Source organism: Fistularia commersonii, chromosome 18, assembly GCF_037954325.1.
Source record: "Fistularia commersonii isolate RoL2024-O1a breed Wild chromosome 18, RoL_Fcom_v1.0, whole genome shotgun sequence".
NCBI classification, from domain to species: Eukaryota; Metazoa; Chordata; class Actinopteri; order Syngnathiformes; family Fistulariidae; genus Fistularia; species Fistularia commersonii.
The window spans coordinates 13,959,502-13,978,758 of record NC_141301.1 but is presented as its reverse complement, the minus strand read 5'-3'; the positions used below and the strand labels follow the sequence as shown (position 1 = coordinate 13,978,758).

Sequence of the window (19,257 nt, the reverse complement as noted above, 5' to 3'; positions counted from 1 at the left end):
ACAATGTGTAATTATTTAATACAGTGTCTTGAAGGGAACACAAAAACTGAAAGAGAGGAAGCCTTTACACCTAACGTTAGCTGGTAGGAAATATAAGTATGGGGCTAAGGACTCTGCAAGGTACTAAAGATACAGCAAACTTGTCCGTGTTCTTCTTCCTTTGTCTGATAGCACTAAAAACAACCCCTGTCTGACATGATGGAGTTCAACCTTGGGTGGGAGGGGAGAGCTTACATTCCCTCTTAGCCTAGCTGAGATATATTAGCAGATTCATTACTGCTATTCCTGAATTGTCATTATTTTCTCAACTATCACTAATAAAAAAAAAAAAAAAAAAAAAATCAAAAAAAAAAAAAATTAAAAAAAACAAACAAAAAAAAACCATCGTTGGATTCCTCGAGAAAGACAACAAACGATGTGGTCAAGTGATGCATATCGTGGAGGTTGTTGGCAGTCGGACCTACTGTATGACACCGGCCAACTCGTCTTCGGCCCTCACTTTGCAGTACATGTGCAAAACCATACAGATTATTTAGCAGTTGGAACACTAGTGAGGGGTAGGGGAAGGGGAGACATGTAACATTTAAGCACAGTTTTACTTAAAAATGAAAGTTACACTGTATCCACAGCCTAAGGAAACTAGACCCTAAAAAAATAACTGTGCTATAGTTGAGTACATGCAAAGGTTATGATTCACAATCCTACGTGAATGGCCATTGTTCTTTTCTCCCTCGTCGGTAAGTCAAAGCTATGGCAACAATACTGCGAAGCAGCGATTTTGTTGTACTCGAAGGAAAAGTGTCACAAGGGTTAAACGGGTTATCGAGTTGATTTTTAACAATGGTGTCAAGAATTTCACAGCATCAAGCCCATGTCTGGTGCGTAGGTTAGGGTTCGGGTGTGAGGGTGGAGTACGATCGTTGTCAGTCACCTTTACAGAAGCAATGAAACTAAAAGCTGAAAATAAAAATACCATAAAAAGGAACACACTGGAGGCAAAAAAGAAAAGCCCAAAAAGCCACCAAATGCATCTTAACATAATGCACCGCTTCTCCACGTCTGCCAATAGCATTGTCCAGTGTCAATAATTACTAACTTAACAATAATTGAGAAAAAAAAATCCTGGCGATGACATATATATATATATACTTTTTTTTTTTTAAATCCATAGTTCTTCCTTTCAGGGATTTGAGGATCAGCCTCTCTTTCAAAGGCAAATTTTTCCATTCTTGAAACCTTATCTAACCTCATTGTTGCATTTCTCAATTTTGTTTCTCTTCAGATGTTGTATTTGTATCTTTTTTTTTTCTTTTCTTTTTTTTTTCTTCTTTTCCCGCCTCTGCATGCGTTCTCACCCAGCCTTGCATTCTCCCAGTCACGCACGCAGCCAAGCACACACAACCCATCCGTCCACTCTCGCACAGGCGACATGCGCAGCCGGTTTCCTGGCCCCGCCCACCAGGGGGAGAGGATGGCGCCCCGTCGGGACTTCTCGTTGGAAGAGATGAACCTGGCTCCTCAGCACTGAGTCCAGACATTCATACACAATGGGTCCATTCACACACATGTCTGATAGCGTGGCCGATTGGGGGAGGGGCACATTGAGGGTGGCGCCCTCTCTAGTCGGAGGACCGGAGAATTGTGACGGTTCGGTGTTCGTCTCAGTTCATAATTATTGTTCTATGTTTCTCTGCGTTTTGTCGTGTTGTAATTCAAGATCTCTTGATTTCGTATTTTTGGATGTCCTTGGTCCTCCCCGGGCAGACATCAACTTTTTGATATCATTTGAAGTCGTTTTCTGAAGACAACAGCTCCAATAACAGAAGTTATGTCGGCATGTCTCTCAACGCATTCAATGTAGATGTTTTGCTTTTTTGCAACATGTAGCCACTCATTCTCACTCGCACCCACTCGCCAACTCAAACTTCATTTGGGCTGGTTTCCTCTGGAATGCCAAATGAAATCCACACATTTTTCTTTCAGATATGATGCAGCCATGGATCCCACGAGCCAAGCACAATGGATCAAATTTTCTCACACTCGCTCTCTCTCGCTCTTTCTCTCCTAATTTTTTTATGTTGAACTGAGTGCTGCATCGTGAACAAAACTCCAGAATACCCCAGATGCCGTCTAGAATTGGAATCCCTCGGCTGGCACGTTGGCTGAGTTAAAGCCGTAAGTTCCGCCCTGGATGGCTTCGGGGATCAGGCTGGTGTCTTCATCCAGCTGAATCGGACAAAGAAACCAGGCTATGACAACGTGCCGGCGATACTGCGGCGGGCATCTAACATACACTCAGTTTTAACATTTTTCAAGTCACTTCTGGATTATGTGCAGACTGTAGTAGACAGAACACTCGGGAAACTAAGACCCAAAGTCGCGCTTGTAATAAAAAGAGTAAGGGTTTACGCTGACTAGCGCACAAACTAATCAAAACATACAACTTAAGTGCAACTTACATCATCGGACGAGAAAAACTGATCGATAATTTCGTACGCCAGTTTGTAGATGTCTTCGTTTTCGTGGTTCTGCAACTGCTCCACCTTCTCCAATCCTGAACAGACACAAACGGTTGTGACGAGCCGGACGGACCGCTGGATCGGGGAACCTTGCTGGAAGTGCAACTCACCGCCACACTCCTCGATGAGGCTCGCAATAGTGACCGCCTCCTCGTCAGCCATCTTGAGGATATTGCTCAGTCCGTCCAGAACCACCTGCACAACCTGGGCATCCTTCACTGAAAGCAGGTTGCAGAACGGAGGGATGACACAGTTCTCAATCAGATGGGCCACCTGGAGGCAGAGTGAGGAGATGGAAGTCAGAAGAGTTGAATTCAAGGGACAGTCTACTAAAAGTCCGAGTGTCGAGTCCTGAGGCTGAATAATACAACCAAATACCGAAACGAGTCTCTACAAAGTCACCTTACACAGTTTAAGGAGGCAGACAAAAGTCTCTTCTTGGCAAAAACTGAGTGAGTTCTTCATGCAGGACCAGAGCCAGTGGCAGTTCCACACTGACAAGTTTTTACCACTGAAATTTTCACGCTTTCCAACCAGTGATTTTAGACCCTTTGATGCAACGCCAATGCAACATTTGGGCAGCGGAAAAGTGAACGTGGAGCACAAATGCTAGGAGCTCTTCAGTTCATAGAAACTGTGCTTTAACCTCTGTCGCTTTCTCCGGTTTTAAAATATGAGCTGCTGGTACAGCATCACAAAAGCATGCTGATGAAAAAGGGGGTTTTAACCTATATATTCAATAAACAAATTCGGAACAGAACGGTGACTAGTTCTGTTCAACCATCTCATGTAGCTGATGAAAATTTTCCATTTCAAACCTTTTAAGATCAAACTAGGTGTAATAAAAGACACTATATAATGTTCTTGCCTGATCTTTCCTCCCACTTATTGTCAGGTTGCTGATGGCCCAGGCCGCTTCCTTCTGAGTACCGAAATCCCCCTGAAACATAATTGTGTAATTAATTTTTTTTTTTCTCCCACGATAACTTCATTCACATTTGCCTTAAATGACTGAATTGTGCGCCGCACACTCTGAAAGAATAGGAGTTATGCACCTTGTCGAGCAGGTGGATGATCCTGGGAACTAGTTTTGCTTCGATGACGGCCTGCACCTGCTGCTGGTTGCCTGCTGTTATGTTGGACAGGAACCACACTGCCTCCTGCAGGACAGAAAACGGAAACCCGACACACGGCACAGTGCAGTTGTGAGGGCAACTCGACGTTTACGAGGCAGAGAAAAAGTGGGACAAAATTGAAGCTAAACATCTGCAGATGCGAATTTCCAACTTCATCACAATTGATGCTGCATGGCTCTTAGGAGTTGCCGTGACTGACTTTGGTTTGTTGCAAAATTAACACCATTTGTTGCATTTTAATAGACTCAAAAATGGACTACAATATTCATGGGATATCAAGTTAGCAGCCTTACATTACAAGCATTACATAACACAGCAGTGCACAAATGCAGGGTACAAATGTTGAACTGAATTGGCGCAAATTCAGGCGCCTGGAACAATCATACGTTTAACATATCATTAAATCAGTGTGATCACAAGTACATAAACATTGGCTTCTATTAGTGAACGGCAACAAGTCCATCCCCCACCCGCCCATCAGGCAGGATGAAGCTAATGCAGAATCAATTGTCAAAATAAACACGCATACAGCAAATGCTGGTGTGTCCCATCTGTGCACCAGACCATCTACTAAATGACTGAGAAGCGCTGCTTTCAACACTTTGATTAGATGGAGGTGTGCCTGAGGCGGATCAGAGCCCGGGGATCCACAGGGAGCGTGGACCCCCGGCCGAGAGCGAGTGCTCGGTGGGTGGCTCCAGAGCTGATCTGAGGCTCTAATCATCGTCCAAGTCACAAGGGGAGGAATGGGCCTCGTTTTGGAAGTGACTGGTCTCAGATGCACTCCTTTATCAGCAGAGACGCAGGGTCTTCAGGACTCTTGACCACCCACCCGCTGCATCATGCAGACAATCACACACGCACACACACACACACACACACTAAACCCACCCCCACCTTCCAACTACATCTGAATGTAAACCGCTGGGATCCTCTTCATCGTCGATCCTTGGTCAGTCTTCGTGACGGCACTTTCTGCGATTACCTAGCTATCCTGCTGAGCAACATTCATCCACCATTCACACGCACCTTGTCTCGGATTTCATCATTTCCAGCTAACTTGTGTTTCAGGTGTGTGTGCATCTGTGTGTGTGTGAGAGAAGAGGATTTACCTTGTTTATTTTCTCCTTCACGTGTGTGAGGAGGGCAGGGAAGTGGCTCAGGGCGTCGCAGTTGAGCACCACCTGAGTCTGTTCATCTGTGCCCGTCACGATGTTTCCCACAGCCCTCAGAGCGGCAGTCTGGAGATCAGAGAGGTGTGAAGGCGTTAGGATGAATTGTTTTGAGTAAGTAAGGAAAAAGGGGCACTTGGAATGAACATCCTTCAAATATGTCAAGGAAAACTTAAAACAGTGATTTTAGTCATGGAAACGATAAAAGCTTTTTGACTACATCATATTTTACATGCAAAACCTGACAGTTGCTTCCTCCGTACCTGCACTTTGACCTCCTGGTGGCTAAGCAGAGGAACCAGAAGAGGTACGATGCCAGAGTCGATGACCATTTGGATCTGCTCATTCCCGGCGTCTGTCAGGTAGGACAACGCCCACACTGTGTCTACCAGGATCTGGCAGAGGAGCAGACACAAAACATAATTAGGCATAAGAACGGTTTCAAATTCAACCTCAGCGGTGATCTGTGGACCCTTTCATCTGCGACGGTCCGCGCCGGGTAGAGCCTGCGCCTTGTTAGAAAAATAAAAACCCCAAAAACTTACACTGACATCGGTGTGGTGGATGAGTACGCAGAGAGCTGGCAGGATCTGGGGAAAAAACAAACCATCGAGAGAGAAATCATCATTAGGAAGTAAAAATGACAATGCAATCACTCACGGGGTTCCTGTGCAATCACAGTTACGGCTCATTTATTTTCTTCTTTCAGCTTCTCCCTAATTAGGAATTGCCACAGCCGATCATCTGTTCGCCATCTTTCTCTGTCACACCATCTAACTTCACCACGTCCACACGGCCTCTCCGGCCTTCCCCTTTTCCTCGTGCCTGGCAGCTCCATCTCCGACGTCCTTCAACCAGTTTAGTCACTCTCGCTCCTCCTTACGTGCGCACACACACCATCTCAATCTGGCCTTTGAGGCGTCTAACCCGGGCCGGCCCACCCTGTCCGTGCTCGTCTGCTGCTCTGTCACAGAGGAGCCTTTCCCGCCCCGTTCATTTAAACAAAGAAACTTCACAAGGATTCAAAGCGACGTGTCTTATGTTTAGAATAGTGGACTGTGAAAGAGTTGCCTGCTTTGAGCTTGGAAAAAAAAATGCTCATGCAAAGGGACAACAATCTGCAAAACCGGTAGGACTAACGGAGACGAGAGAGACGTGATTCTTTCGCTTGCACGGGTACTTGCGCGACACATTTTTTCTGTTTAAACACGACGATACCTCTTGGATTGTCTCCATGGGAGGTGGAGGATCCTTGTGGCGGCAAAGATTGACCATCACCCAGGTGACATTGCGGAGGAAAGTGATGGGGATGGAGGGACTGATGAAAGAGAGCAGAGGGCTGACGACGCCCAGTGTGATCACATAGTCCCTGCACTGAGGGCCGTCACCTGGACAGATAACACACAGGTGTCAGTGCGGGCGATGGCAAGCCGGCTGGGTGCTTTGGAACGAGCCCGTGTTTCCGGAGACTCACCGATGATGTTGCCTAAAGCCCAGACGGCCTGTTCACACACATTCTGATGAGGGGAGTGAAGCAGCCTCAGGAAAAATGGCACAGCATCTGCAGGTTGACATGGGACGAGGAATGAGTTTGCCTGTCAAAATACAACAATGTCTACAAATCAAGTGTTTGGATGCAGTTCAGGCCCGGGTGTACTGGGGAGGAACTCTGCCATGGATTTGATTTCTTGTTTCCGCCCAGCACTGATTGCACTTAAATTCCATCTTGCATTGACTGCAAAATTCAAAACAACTGAAAATCAAAACGCACAATAGAGTGGTAGAACTGGTACAAGGATGGGAGTTTAAGGATTTACTCCAGAGGGGGAAACTCATGATTGCATGATGGCTAAGACCTGTCTAAACAAGAGCAACCTCAATGCCTGGCTCTATTTATCTAAACATACACAGCAGATTCCATGTCAAAGTGCTTTATTTTTCTCCTATTAAATTGCAGCAAAGCTTCTGTGACTACAGGACGATCAAATTAGTCAAGCTTACAGATGCGGATAGAAAGGCATGACAAAGAACCAACGAGAAAATCAGACCAAATGTAGCTTTAAATTCTTTCTCTCCAGCAACGTGTGTTAAAGAGATGTTATGCAATCACCCAACAAGACCCGCAAACCTCATCCCTTTTCAAAACGCTTTAGTCTTCTGTCGCTCTTCCTCTTTGCTTTGTTTGTCATCTAACAAGTGTGCGTGCGTCCCTTCCTAGCGAAAGTAGGGCTGGGGATGTCTGAAAGGTTGGGTGGGAAATGTTCTCAATTAATCAAAGTCGAACCTAACTTTGCGATTCAAATTGTGGCTTGCTCTTCGGACTCCACAGATGTAAAGTTGAATCTGGTTTTGTGGGGAAAAAAATCAGATCAAACTAAAATAAAAATGGCAATTAGCGGCTACAAACTCCAACGCGACAGAGTTACGACCTGTCCGTCATCCCTGGACACGCTGCTGTGACCCTTCAAAAGGTTTTTCCGAGAGGGATGGAATTTGCATGACAAAAGGAGTGCTTTTTGCGGTTGTACTAAAATGTCAATCTTTCCCACAGGAAATATATAACAAGGGCCTGGATATAAAATAAATTCAAAAATGAAAATGATTTCAAAAAATGCATTCTGTGCTCAAGTGCAAACCTAGAATTTGGTGCTGAATCAATTTCTTTACGAGAGGTCTGCAGGCAAAGACAAAATGTTGGGGAGGCTTCGACGCTGCGCTCGAGCCTGGTCTGCCAGAACCGCACAGAGGACAGGATCAAAAGGAGAGTGTGGGCTGACTTCCACTTAGTCCAGCAAAGTCATAATTGGGCCAACAGAAATGTTTGACTTTCACAAAAGAACCATGTGGGCCAGACTAACACAAATGAACGATAACGGTAAATTTTTTTTTTTTACACTCACAAAAAAAAAAAAAAACAACTCTAATTACTAATGCAGTGAGTTGGAACGGCTGACGCCAACATGAAGGAACAACCATCATCACCCAGATCTGTTACACATGTTTGCAATGCAACGTAATCAAAACTAAACTAGCTGTTACTGGGGGAGTGCTGAATCACGGACAACAATGCAATCACTGATTCTGTTCATCAGTGGGATTTCTAAGCCAATGTCGCACGGACCCCTCAATCTTTAGCACAGGAGATTTAAAAAAAACAAAAAAAAACAAACAAAAAAAAAAAAAAGACAACTTTTTTTCGTGGTTACAATTTGTTCTGCAGTCATTTATCATTTTAAATATTTCACGAATGCGGAAATGTGCTCACTCTGCCGGCAATAATCTCTTTCCTGTGTCACAGATGTGTTGTTCTGTCTGCGAATCTGTTTGTTAAATGAATGAAGAATTTCTCCGTCTAATTTTTTCCTTTGCCTGCTCCCGGCTGCCGCGTTCACACACGAAATTTGCATCGATGTTGTTCCATTTGCAAAGTTTTGCGAGACACGTTGGCATCGGACGAGACATTTTGGAATCCAAAATAAAAAACAGGAGGTGTTCAGCCTATTTTGCTCTTCATACAGATGGCTATCTTCATTGTGTAGTATGTGCACGCTTATCTCCTCTGTTCTACAGATTTAATAATGTTGCAAGTCTGGGCATCGTGTCACTTACTGGACTGCACCACAGCTTGAGTCTGCTCTGATGTCCCCGATGCGATGTTAGTTAGAGCCCAGGCGGCCTCAAACTGGAGAGACGGGCTAGGGAGGGAGACACGAGAAGGCGGCACAGGTAACGTAAATGGCGGACTTGGGAATGGCCGTTGAAAGAGAAAGAACATGATGATGAGTCATTTATGTTCTACCGTTCCTGGAAGGTGAAAACCAGAGTGCATTTACATAACAGCGACACGTTCTGATGTAGGCTGGACTAAATGCCGCTAGCTCATTTGCGTAACTGAAGTATTCATATGCTTTAGTGCACAATATAGAGGAATGGAAACTCCTACTGTAATTATTGCCGGTGAATTTGCATGATTCACAGCTACGTTAAACAAACAAGTCACAGCCCTCTTACTTGTCATTTCTGTCCAGGCAGTGAACCAGAATAGGAAGGATCCCAGACTTAATCAGGTCGTCTATGGGAGGGTTTCGATCACTGGACAACAATTTCCTACACAAAGAAAAAAAAGAAAGGCAGACAAAAATCCATCACACCATCATTCCTAAACACAACATTAGAACAGACAGCATGATGCAGTGGAAAGACTGGGGAACCGTGTCTCCAGATGACTGGAACCCCAATCCCAGTCAGTGCAATGATACGAGACTCGGCCCAAGGACGGCGTTAAAAAGAACGAGCGACAAAATAGACCGAGGGAGGAAAACTGTCGAAATAGGCAATGAAATAAATAATACAGTGCAGTTTAAAGTAACTGTCGAGCGAAAGGGTTTCATAAATTAAACCTTATGCTCCGTGAAACATTAAAGGGACTGCACTTCAGAGCTGCAGTGCCATCCAGAAGTCTATTACTCACACGGACTGACTGACTATAAATCACAGCTGTGAATCCAGGCTGACAAATGCTCAGCCCCTTCATGGGCAGCATGGACGCTGTATTATGTGCAACGCAAACAATTCATTAAATTAGAAATGGATGAAAACTTTGATTTGATTCAAATTGCTACTGTGACAGGACCACAAACTGAGGTATCAAACCAATGTCTCAGTACAGACATCTTTTTCGGCAGCTTTGTTATACAGATATGGTGCCAGGTGGTTCAGAGCAGCAATAAAATGAGTCAATGTGTGACCAGATGAAGTCTACAGTCAACAACTATGTTGTTACACTGACACTCTTTCTCATTTCTTTATATAATATAAACTACAATACAAATAGTTTTAAATTTGTAATTTGGAGTCTGAGAAAATGAATACTTTTGAATAGTCAATGAAAGCTGAGTCTAAAAAAGAAAAACAAAAAAAACAACTGGTACATCGGTTATTATTTAGTAAGGACTATAATGAATAATAAGTGATCGGAACACATGTTTAAAAATGTGAAACCAGAAAGATACAGCAAACTGTTAAATATGCATCATTAAGTGTACTGTATGAAAATCAAAAATAAATAATAAATCACATTCCCTCAAAGAATGAGGTTTCAATTGACTGACAAGGTCAGATTTTTTCAAATATTTAAAATTGTGTGAAATAAAGTACAAAAAAAAACAAAAACAAAAAAAAAAAAAAACCCACTAACATTGCAACAAACTGACTAAATGGACAAAAGCATTGAGTACCTGGCAGCCTGGACAGCACTCAGCTGGACACCCTGGTTATCACTGGTGGCATTCTAGAGGCAACCAAAGAGAGTTAAGACAATCAATCCATCAATAAATCAATCAATCTGATCCCCTCCCACTCTGAAACACAAGTAAATAACTAAAGGTTAATGTTGGCAGATTACGGCATCGGAATACAATGAGCGAGTGAACCCCTTATTTCAGGTGCAAAATACAAGGAAACTGACTGCCAATAAAATGGGTAAAAAGTAAAAAGAAATAATTACTTACTTGTACTATTGTTTCGAGGGAGGTGTTTTGCTGAAAGAAAAAAATAATCATTAAAGCAATTGTGAATACAAAGATTTAAGTCAGCAGTTTCCAAACAGCTAACAACACATTTACATTCAGACAGTGATTAGGGGAGATAACAGAAACTAAATCCAATCGTACACACGGACAGGGCCAATCAAGCATGGTGTTAAAATCAACCATTTGGTGTGTGAGGCCAACAAAGCAAGAGGGTGCACCAGAGCAGCAAAGGACGGCTGTGGAGGATACACCCATTCACTCGACAGGAACTTTAAGTGTAAAATGTTCCCTTTGAGTTGGTCGGACGCTGCAGGATAACTAGGTTAAACCTGGGTCTGAGCACCCCAACCCGACAATGGACGGACATTCCCCATTTCAAGCCGATAGGGATTAATTGTCCGTCCAAATGACCTCGGAGGGTGGAAGGTAAAGCTGGTCAGGAGGTCTCATAATTTAAAATGTTTACATTAAAGCATGGCTGAAATTCAGGGAATATTAACAAGAAACCAGAGGAAGGCAATGAGATTTAACAAGACAGAAACTATCCCTCTGAGTTCTTTTAAAATAATGTACAATTAACAGAATCTGAGCTAAAATGTCTCCTACAGACTTTTTTTTCCCAGACTGAAATATTGAAACAGCTCAGCCTGGTGTTGTGCGTTGTCGTCTGCCTCGTTCTGCGATGATTTTCAGAAGAGATGTGAAAAGCTCCGGATGTGAGCCCAGCTTTGTGCTTCTCTTAATGTTATCTGAGTCAGTGTGGAGAGCAAACTTAGTAGGTGACATCTCCGGATTACAAGCAGCAGCGCCTGCTTGCCTGCAAGCATTAGAATTAAGGTTGGTGGAGGAACAGGAGACTCCAGGGTTCATTTACGCCCCGCTCCAGAGACTCGCACGTTCAAGCACAACCTTGCATAAAGGCAGATTTACATGGCTTGTGAATTTACATTCCACTGCTGGGGGGAGAGATTAAAGAGACAACTGTAAGCTAAGGACACAAAAAACAGCGGCGACAACAGGTTTGACAGCACGGGCAAACTGCAGAAGCACGGGGGGGGGGGACAAAAACGAACAAACCCAGATTTAATATTTTTGTATGATCGGGGGAGCGAAGGGGGATACAAGTCAGTTGGATATTTACACGGAACTGTCCAGCATGCTTGTCCTCCGGCGAGGCTGAGCTGCCTGTCATTGTTGATATACGGCTAAGCGGTCCATTTCTAATCAGCCCTCTCAGTACCAAGAGTTAGTGTGATTGAATTCCTTCGACTGTTGAGCCGCCCGATCAAACCACTGAAGCCAGGGTTTGTACGGATGCCGGGGTCCTCTGCTGATCTACCTTCGTGATACTGTTAATAAATATAGGGCAGCAAAAAGCCAGTCATGACTACAAATGACCTGATTTATGGGGATCCAGTGCTCAAGTGAATCAATATTTAAAAAAAAAAAAAAAAGCATCACAGCAATGAAATTACTATTAGAATTTTAAAAAAGGTGATACTTCACATTATATATTGTCAAGCCCAAAAATGTTCATACCCCTGAGGGATTCATAATTTCAGGCAACTGTATTTATTTAACACAGAATGTGGGTCCATGTGAAAAGAACCTCGATGTTATTTCGAATAAGAGATCAACTTCATTTTCTAAAAATGTGATCTAACAACATGAACCAATTTCATCATCAAGTTTAGAATCACTCGGTTGCGTAACTGGCATTCGGTAACAACTCATGATGATAATGGGAACAAGTCAGTAAATACTCAATGATCTGTCACAGGACACACATCTGTAATGTCAGTGAAACATAATGCTGACATCGGACTACAGGAGAATTTTAGAGGGAAGATGTCAGACTTCAGTCACCGCCGTGGAGCAAGGAGGGGGTTGAGGAGAAAGATGAAACATCAGCCCCCCCCAAAGCCGAGGAGTGTTTACCCAGTGAGACAAACCTGATTTGCAAACCCCCTGTACAAACAGTCCATGTAAACCAAGCTGCCGTTCACACTGTCTCAGCAAGACGAGGCGGCAACTGTAAGATAGTCTGCTCTTCGGAATATCAAACCTAATAATATGCCGACTCCATTTCCCGATCACAGACAAATTCTCAGTTGAAGAATCGCAGCCCTACCGATCTGAAATCCTCGTCGGCATCAGGGTCCCCACAAATGGCCTCATGGGGCACGTTTCTCCGCTTTAGAAGGTGCTCGTCTCTTTTATTCTGTTATAGAGGGAGGAGGACATGATGTCACAGATATATATATACATTTTTTTTCCACCAACATATTGAGATGACAAAGAAATACAATCATTTGATTCACTGACAACCCATTATGTATAGAGCACAAGCATATACAGATTTACTTGCCTTTCTGATCTCCACCACAACCTCAGTCCTCTGTCTTCTCATAGTCTGTGGAAAAGATTGGATATCAGCATTATACAACATGGAACATTAATCCCAACCTGCCTTGGCTCTTGGGAATCAGACCAGCTGTGACATTTTCGGGCACGGTCTCCGGTCATGATCCACTGAGTGTTAATGGAGCTCAAGCCTGGAGTCCAAAAAAAGCAACTCACATGGGGGACAGCACCCAAACAAGAGTGACATAAAAAAAAATGACTCAGCTTTCGTTCGTGGCAAGACACTGACGCACATTTGACTGATATTTTGATGCGTTCCCATTCGACCGATCATAGAAAAGAATAATTGGGAGGTAAACCACACACCAGAACAAAATCATTCGACAGAAAGCTAAACCAACCAGCCCTGGCATCCTCCTGAAGGTTATGACGTTGTTTATTATCTTAAGTTAAGAGGCTGTGACTAGACGTACATGTTAGAGGGTGCTTTCTTTCCTGATCTCATGGTGTCTCGACTATTTCACCCTCACATACTAATACAAATTTGCTTGAAAATGTTAAGAGGACACCCCCACAGTGCGCAGTGCAATTCGGTAGCAGCACCAAAGCGGGCCTAAGGAGGGAATCCAGCGTTTCCTCTGAAGATGGGCGTTGTTAAAGCTGTTCGTGTGTGAGCTTTCAGTTTGCAGTGCTAGCACCGTGCTGGTGTCCATCAGTAACCGGCCTCCATCGGCGGGATGACTGGTTACTAGCAGATTTGCAAGACGAAATCAAGTCTTGTCGAGTGGCGTAGACTGCAGCAATGAAGCCACCCGCCATAGGGGATGCTTCGTTTATATCTTCTATATTTAGTTTCAGAAAACCCGCCAGAAAGCACATCAACACCCGCTGTGATAAGAGTAGCCTCGCCGGGCTGCAAGTCAACCTTATGACTTTCTCTTTTGCTAAAAGGTACAGCTTTGAGGTTTCCGCCATGTGATCGTGTTAACTCACTGCGAACCTTGCTTTGCACGACGCGCGGCGTTACCAAACCGCACAGTGGGAATTTCACACTCTCGACACATCTTGAACCATCCGTGCATTTGGGTCAGCTAAAAGGCTAACTGGTTTCCGCCATTGTTTTTGAAGATAAAGACGGGGGATGGGTGGAACTGCAGACACTAGCGGCACTGAGCCCAGCCAGCGATCATAACGGTAACGCTAGCTAGCACGCAAGCTGGCGGGCGCATTCGCAAAATAACATTGATGTGTCGCGTTGATCGCTTTCCGCTCGGTTAGACATTTCGTTATCCCAAAACGGGGGGTGAGAATGCGCGTACAGTTACAGCTACAATAAGTCATGTATGAACGCATCGAAAAAGGCTGATCTGGTGCTTCACTTGAACTGGCATGTTCCCCCCGTGGGGCCTGGCTAGCGGCGAGCTAGCTAGCTAGCTAGCTAACTGTCTTGCTAGCGCCGAGCTAGCTAGCGCCACCAACGGATGCGTTCTTCAGGCGTAGCTCCCTTCGGCATCATTTCCATTTAAAGCGGCTCGACGGGGCGAAGAACCGGGCGGGGGGCAAACGGAGCCCGCCGAGGCCCGGGTCGCCGACTCGGAAGCCGGTTTCCCGCGGAGGCCCCGGCTAAAGCCTGAGAGCAAAGTTCCCGACGGTGGAAATTAGAAACGACGTCACAGGGAAGCCAGGGGGCGAAGCTGGCCGCGGGTAGAGCGGCGGCGCCGAGGAAAATACCACATCTTCGACATCGATTCGCGCTTAACGTTTACCTCCAAATCGCGGCCTTTGTTTTTGAAATTCTTCAGCCGCTGGTTGTCCAGTTTCTCGTTGTCGGCCATGGTAGCAATTCTGGCGGCGTTAAATGCAGTTTTTACTCGTGGATTTAAGCCCGTGAGCTGCACTTGTGTGGTTCCCTTCGCTCGGCCTCTCCTCGGCGGACTATTTTTTGCTGCTGTGTCCGCGGTGCATTCTGGGAATGCCGGTGGCGGAGAGGAAGGGTGGGGAAACCCCCGGCGCGCTCATTGGTTTCTACCGTGCATTCATCTGCAGCCTGTCACTTGGGCACATTATTTACATTTACATGCATTTCTTTAAAACACTAAACATGCAAAAAAAAATAAAAAAATCTAATTTTATTTTTTCTATATTTTCCAGCAGTGTATGTCTTTGAAAGATTTTTTTTTTTTCTTTATACAACAATAAATGAGCATTTATAATCAAGTGTGGCCAGGCATTCATCTGCAGGCTGTCACTCTGGCACATTATCTGCATTTACATCCTTTTGTTTAAAACGCAAAACATGCAAAAAAAAAAATCTCAATTTTATTTTTTCTATATCTTCCAGCAGTGTATGTCTATAAAAAAAAAGGCATTTTTTTTAATAAAACAATGCATGAGCATTTATAATGAAGTGTCTCCGTGCATTCATCTGGAGGCTGTCACTCTGGCACATTATTTGCATTTACATACATTTGTTCAAAACACTAAACATGCAAAAAAAAAAAAATAAATATATATATATATATATAAATATCAATTTTATTTTTTTCTATGTCTTGCAGCAGTGTATGTATTTGGAAGAAAACATTTATTTATTCATTTTTTTTTTTTTTTACAAAACAATGAATGAGCATTTATAATCAAGTGTGCCCATGCATTCATCTGCAGTTGTTTCCTTTTTTTTTTTTTTTTTTTTATAAAACAATGAATGAGCATTTATAATCGAGTGTGGCCATGCATTCATCTGCAGGCTGTCACTCTGGCACATTATTTGCATTTACATGCATTTGTTTAAACCACAAAACATGCAAAAAAAAAAGAATCCCAATTTTATTTTTTTATATATCTTCCAGTAGTATATGTCTATGGAAAAAACATTTCTTTTTTTATTTAACAATGAATGAGCATTTATAATTAAGTGTGCCCATGAATTCACCTGCGGGCTGTTACTCTGGCACATCATTTATATTTACATGCATTTGTTTAAAACATTATACATGCAAAAAAATAACAATTTTAATTTGTCTATATCTTCAAGCAGTGTTTCTCTTGGGAACAAAACTTTTTTTTTGAATAAAACAATAAATTGACATATACAATCAAGTGTACCCATCCACTCATCTGCAGACTGTCACATTGGCACATGTATTTACATTTACATGTGTTTGTTTATAACACCAAAGATGTAAAAAAAAACCAACCACAATTTTATTTGCTCTATCTCTTCCAGCAGTGCATGTCTTAGGAAGAAAAAAAAAATTTTTTTTTTTCAAATAAACACAAATAAATGAACATTTATAATCAGATGTAGGGTTCAAAGATTCAAAGCATTTCTTGTCATATGTACATTCATCTATTTACATTCCTATGCATTTTCTGAAAACACTAAACAATGCAAACATGTGCACTACTTTAGAAAAAAAAATCTCAATTTTAATTTTCTGTCTCTTCCATTGATAATCTTATGTCCCTTCCATAATCACGTGGATAGTGCAGGGGTCAAGGATTCAATATGTTTATTGTCATATATACAGTGATCCCTTGCATTCTCACTCGGGCACATCTTTACAAACAAATGAAATATTTAAAAAAAAAATAGCAATTTTTAATATTTCTATCTCTTTGAGCAGCATTGTGTTTTAGCAAGAAACATTATTTTTTCATCAAAATAAAAATTTTACATTTTTAATAAAGTGGGTATTCAAAGTGTTTATTGTCATATGGACAGTATTCCCATTCACTCATCTGCAGGCTATCTTTATCTTTATACATGCATTTATTTAAAAGACTACAGAAGAATTTTAGATTGTATAATAGAATTAATAAAGTTCTAGTCTGTTCTTTTCTACATTGCAAATGCACTATTAGAGAAAATCCCAATGTCAATGCCTTTTATATCTTTACCAGTGGTATATCCTTTTATCATAAAAAATGAACATTTATAAACAAATGTCTCAAGTGTTGATTGTTCCCATCGTTATTAGTCACATTTAGTAATTCTCCCACCAACTTTGGTTTTAATTTCTCTTACAATACTGACCCTCCGTCTGTTCTCATTTCTTTATCCTGGTGAATATTGATGTGCAAGTCATGCATTTGCTGATATATAATTTAGATTCATCCTCCTACCGAAAAGCTAATGCATTTCATAATCAATGTATAATCAACTTTACTTGCAGAGTCACTTTTTCTCCTTCTCGTCCTGCTGGCGCTTCTCCGAGGCTATGCTTGTTCCTTTGTTATTAAAACTGAAGAGCCGACTCATCGGTGACCCACTGGAATCCCTTTGAATTACGATACATATCTGCATAACAAAAAAATGCGAAACGCCTTATTTCACTCCATGATATGTTAAGTCAAAACAACAAAGGGAGGAAAAACAAGCTGGGTTTTCAGTTTCTGCAGAATTAATGATGGAATGCTGGTCGAAGTTTTAACAACACTGCGGCAGTCTCATTTCTACACTGATTGAATGATATACTAAGAACACCACAAGAACCCATCATTTTTTAATGGTTGTTGTTTGAAAATAAATGCAAGTATATGGAAATAAATACGAGCATTACTCGGTCGCCGACGGCACTTCTTTGAATTACAGAAATAGCTTTTCATCGGACCACTCCTTCGACCGGACGTTCCCCGGTGCACGCTCACGGACCGTTATCAAAGTCCAGACCATCCTTGTCATCTCCTCGAGTCAGCAAAAAATCTGACGGCCGCAAAGAGCGCAAACCACCGAGTTGGTCTAAACCACGTTTACATTTCCTCCTCTGGTCAGCGAGGCGCGCAGGATCAGCCAGCGGATTCCTCCGCGTCATCTTTTAACACAAAGCAAGTCCTTAAAACAGACGCCCTTCGATGTAATGGTAACCCGAATGTCCTCCCGGGTCTGTTTCAGAGGGGTTTTCATCAGATAGACGATCCTGCGGAAACCCTCCTCCATCCCCGTGCCGGCGACGGCAGAGCAGGGCTGGACGAACCAGGCCCTGCCCTCGCACACTCTCCTCAGGTCCAGCCTCAGGCAAAGCGTCTCCGGACTCAGAGCCCCGTGAAGATCCTGTTTGTTGGCGAGAATCACAAGAGGGACTCCTTTGAGAGTCTCGTACCTCAAGAGCTGAAACAGAACCAACGACAATTCAGTTAAGTGTCTTGTGTGCCTCGAATGTTTTCTTTTTTTCAGTCAAATATAGCTGTGAACATGACTTTTGACACATTTAGAATCACAGCGTCCCCTTTGTTGCCCCCTCCTAATATGGTGGGAGGAAATCGCACCAATCCTACTAATTCTGGGTTTATAGGTCAGTGAATACTTTTGAAATGGAAAGCAGGCCGGCCGTAAACTGTCAAATAAATGAAAAGTTTCAAAAGCTAAAGGGCTCGTCTGTCTGCATGTATTTTGCGGGTAATATTTCACGGCGAGAAGGTATGAATTTCACCGGGAGAGGGAAGTTGCAGGTGAAATATTGTACAAATAATACATCAGACAGTGATGTAATACTTGTTTCCAGCGGCGCTTTACAAAACGACCGGCGTGCTGTTTTCTGCTACGGTAGCTACCGTCGCTGCAAAAACCTATCTACCTACGAACTGTCCGAAGGTCGTACGTCGGAGGTCCTTCTCGCAGATTAGCGGCGGAGCTTTTTGCAAGGCAAACAACAAGCGTCAGCTGCTCGAGTGTGAATGAAAAGGGAGGAATGTATTTAGTCCTCTGGAGTTTTAAGCTGATCATATTACCCTGTGGAGCTCCTTGCGGGCCTCATCCAGTCGTCCGTGGTCGGCGCTGTCCACGGCAAACACCAAGCCGGCCGTGTCTGCAAAGTGATGCTTCCAGTGAGGCCTCATCTTCCTCTGGCCGCCCACGTCCCACACTGTGAGTCCGGGGCTGCTCCTGTCCGTGTCCAGCGTTTCCACGTTGAAGCCCACCGTCGGTACCGTCACCACCCACTCATTGTACTTGAGCTTGTAGAGCAAAGTGGTCTTCCCGGCTTGGTCCAGGCCCAGCAGCAGGACCTGCGCTTGTTTCCGAGGCCTGGAACCACGCGAACCCATATCCCGGTGTTTTCAGAACGTGGTTAAGCTCTGTGGGAACGGTCTCACCGGCGTCTATCCTTTCCAGCTACTACGCCGCATGCTTTAAGCTTTACGCGGCGTTCCAGGCCCCGCCTCTCTGTTGTGACGGGATTCTCACAGTCCCCGCGCAACTTTCGGTAAAGCTATTTATAATCGAAAGAGTGACGGTGCAACAAAGGGGGGGGAGGGGAATGCGGCTCCCTGCTTCCAGCGCTTCGGTTGCAGAGGCCGTACCGCACCTGCCCCGGATCGTCATGCGCGAGCCGGCGAGCCAGGAAGGCCGTATTTGTCCCAACAGCGGGATTATATGTCGGCCTGGCTGGAAGTCCTACAGCGGTGACATCAGCGGGTCGTTTTAGTCGAGGATCACTCGCGTCGGCTTGGTGGGCCGATGCAAAAGTGCCTTTGGAGTGACAACAGAGGGGCTGAGGACGTAGCTTCCAGAAAGCTCGGCGCAAAGACAGCTGCT

At 43.7% G+C, this 19,257-nt stretch overlaps 2 protein-coding genes across 3 annotated transcripts; both read right to left on the bottom strand.

Moving 5' to 3' along the window:
* Positions 1 to 1,178: 1,178 nt before the first annotated feature.
* Positions 1,179 to 14,672, bottom strand: kpna4 (karyopherin alpha 4 (importin alpha 3)). The gene is made up of 17 exons (XM_086164227.1): positions 14,489 to 14,672; positions 12,727 to 12,771; positions 12,490 to 12,579; positions 10,338 to 10,367; positions 10,065 to 10,117; positions 8,839 to 8,934; positions 8,437 to 8,522; positions 6,302 to 6,388; positions 6,046 to 6,215; positions 5,373 to 5,417; positions 5,091 to 5,222; positions 4,768 to 4,896; positions 3,575 to 3,679; positions 3,388 to 3,459; positions 2,630 to 2,792; positions 2,460 to 2,554; positions 1,179 to 2,226 (listed from the first exon to the last, which is right to left on the bottom strand). Exons 1-17 carry the CDS (start codon positions 14,555 to 14,557, stop codon positions 2,131 to 2,133), a joined length of 1,563 nt encoding a protein of 520 aa, XP_086020353.1. The 5' UTR covers positions 14,558 to 14,672; the 3' UTR covers positions 1,179 to 2,130.
* Positions 14,673 to 15,285: 613 nt separating this feature from the next.
* Positions 15,286 to 18,866, bottom strand: LOC147224501 (ADP-ribosylation factor-like protein 14). 2 transcript variants are annotated; one of them, XM_086164225.1, is made up of 2 exons: positions 18,453 to 18,866; positions 15,286 to 17,832 (listed from the first exon to the last, which is right to left on the bottom strand). In XM_086164225.1, exons 1-2 carry the CDS (start codon positions 18,765 to 18,767, stop codon positions 17,533 to 17,535), a joined length of 615 nt encoding a protein of 204 aa, XP_086020351.1. In that variant the 5' UTR covers positions 18,768 to 18,866; the 3' UTR covers positions 15,286 to 17,532. The 2 variants fall into 2 exon arrangements, with proteins under 2 accessions (XP_086020351.1, XP_086020352.1); XM_086164226.1 differs by having other exon boundaries at positions 15,286 to 17,775.
* Positions 18,867 to 19,257: the final 391 nt, after the last annotated feature.

Bases quoted from the DNA above. Each gene is read 5' to 3' on its own strand.
- kpna4 (XM_086164227.1), bottom strand. From the start codon at position 14,557: ATGGCCGACAACGAGAAACTGGACAACCAGCGGCTGAAGAATTTCAAA. The intron at 4,897-5,090 runs GTACGGAGGAAG...TCTGATCTCCAG, and splicing joins ACCAGGAGGTCAAAGTGCAG to ACTGCCGCTCTGAGGGCTGT. The intron at 3,680-4,767 runs GTAAATCCTCTT...TCTGTCCTGCAG, and splicing joins TGAAGGAGAAAATAAACAAG to GAGGCAGTGTGGTTCCTGTC.
- LOC147224501 (XM_086164225.1), bottom strand. From the start codon at position 18,767: ATGGGTTCGCGTGGTTCCAGGCCTCGGAAACAAGCGCAGGTCCTGCTG. The intron at 17,833-18,452 runs GTAATATGATCA...GTTCTGTTTCAG, and splicing joins CCCGCAAGGAGCTCCACAGG to CTCTTGAGGTACGAGACTCT.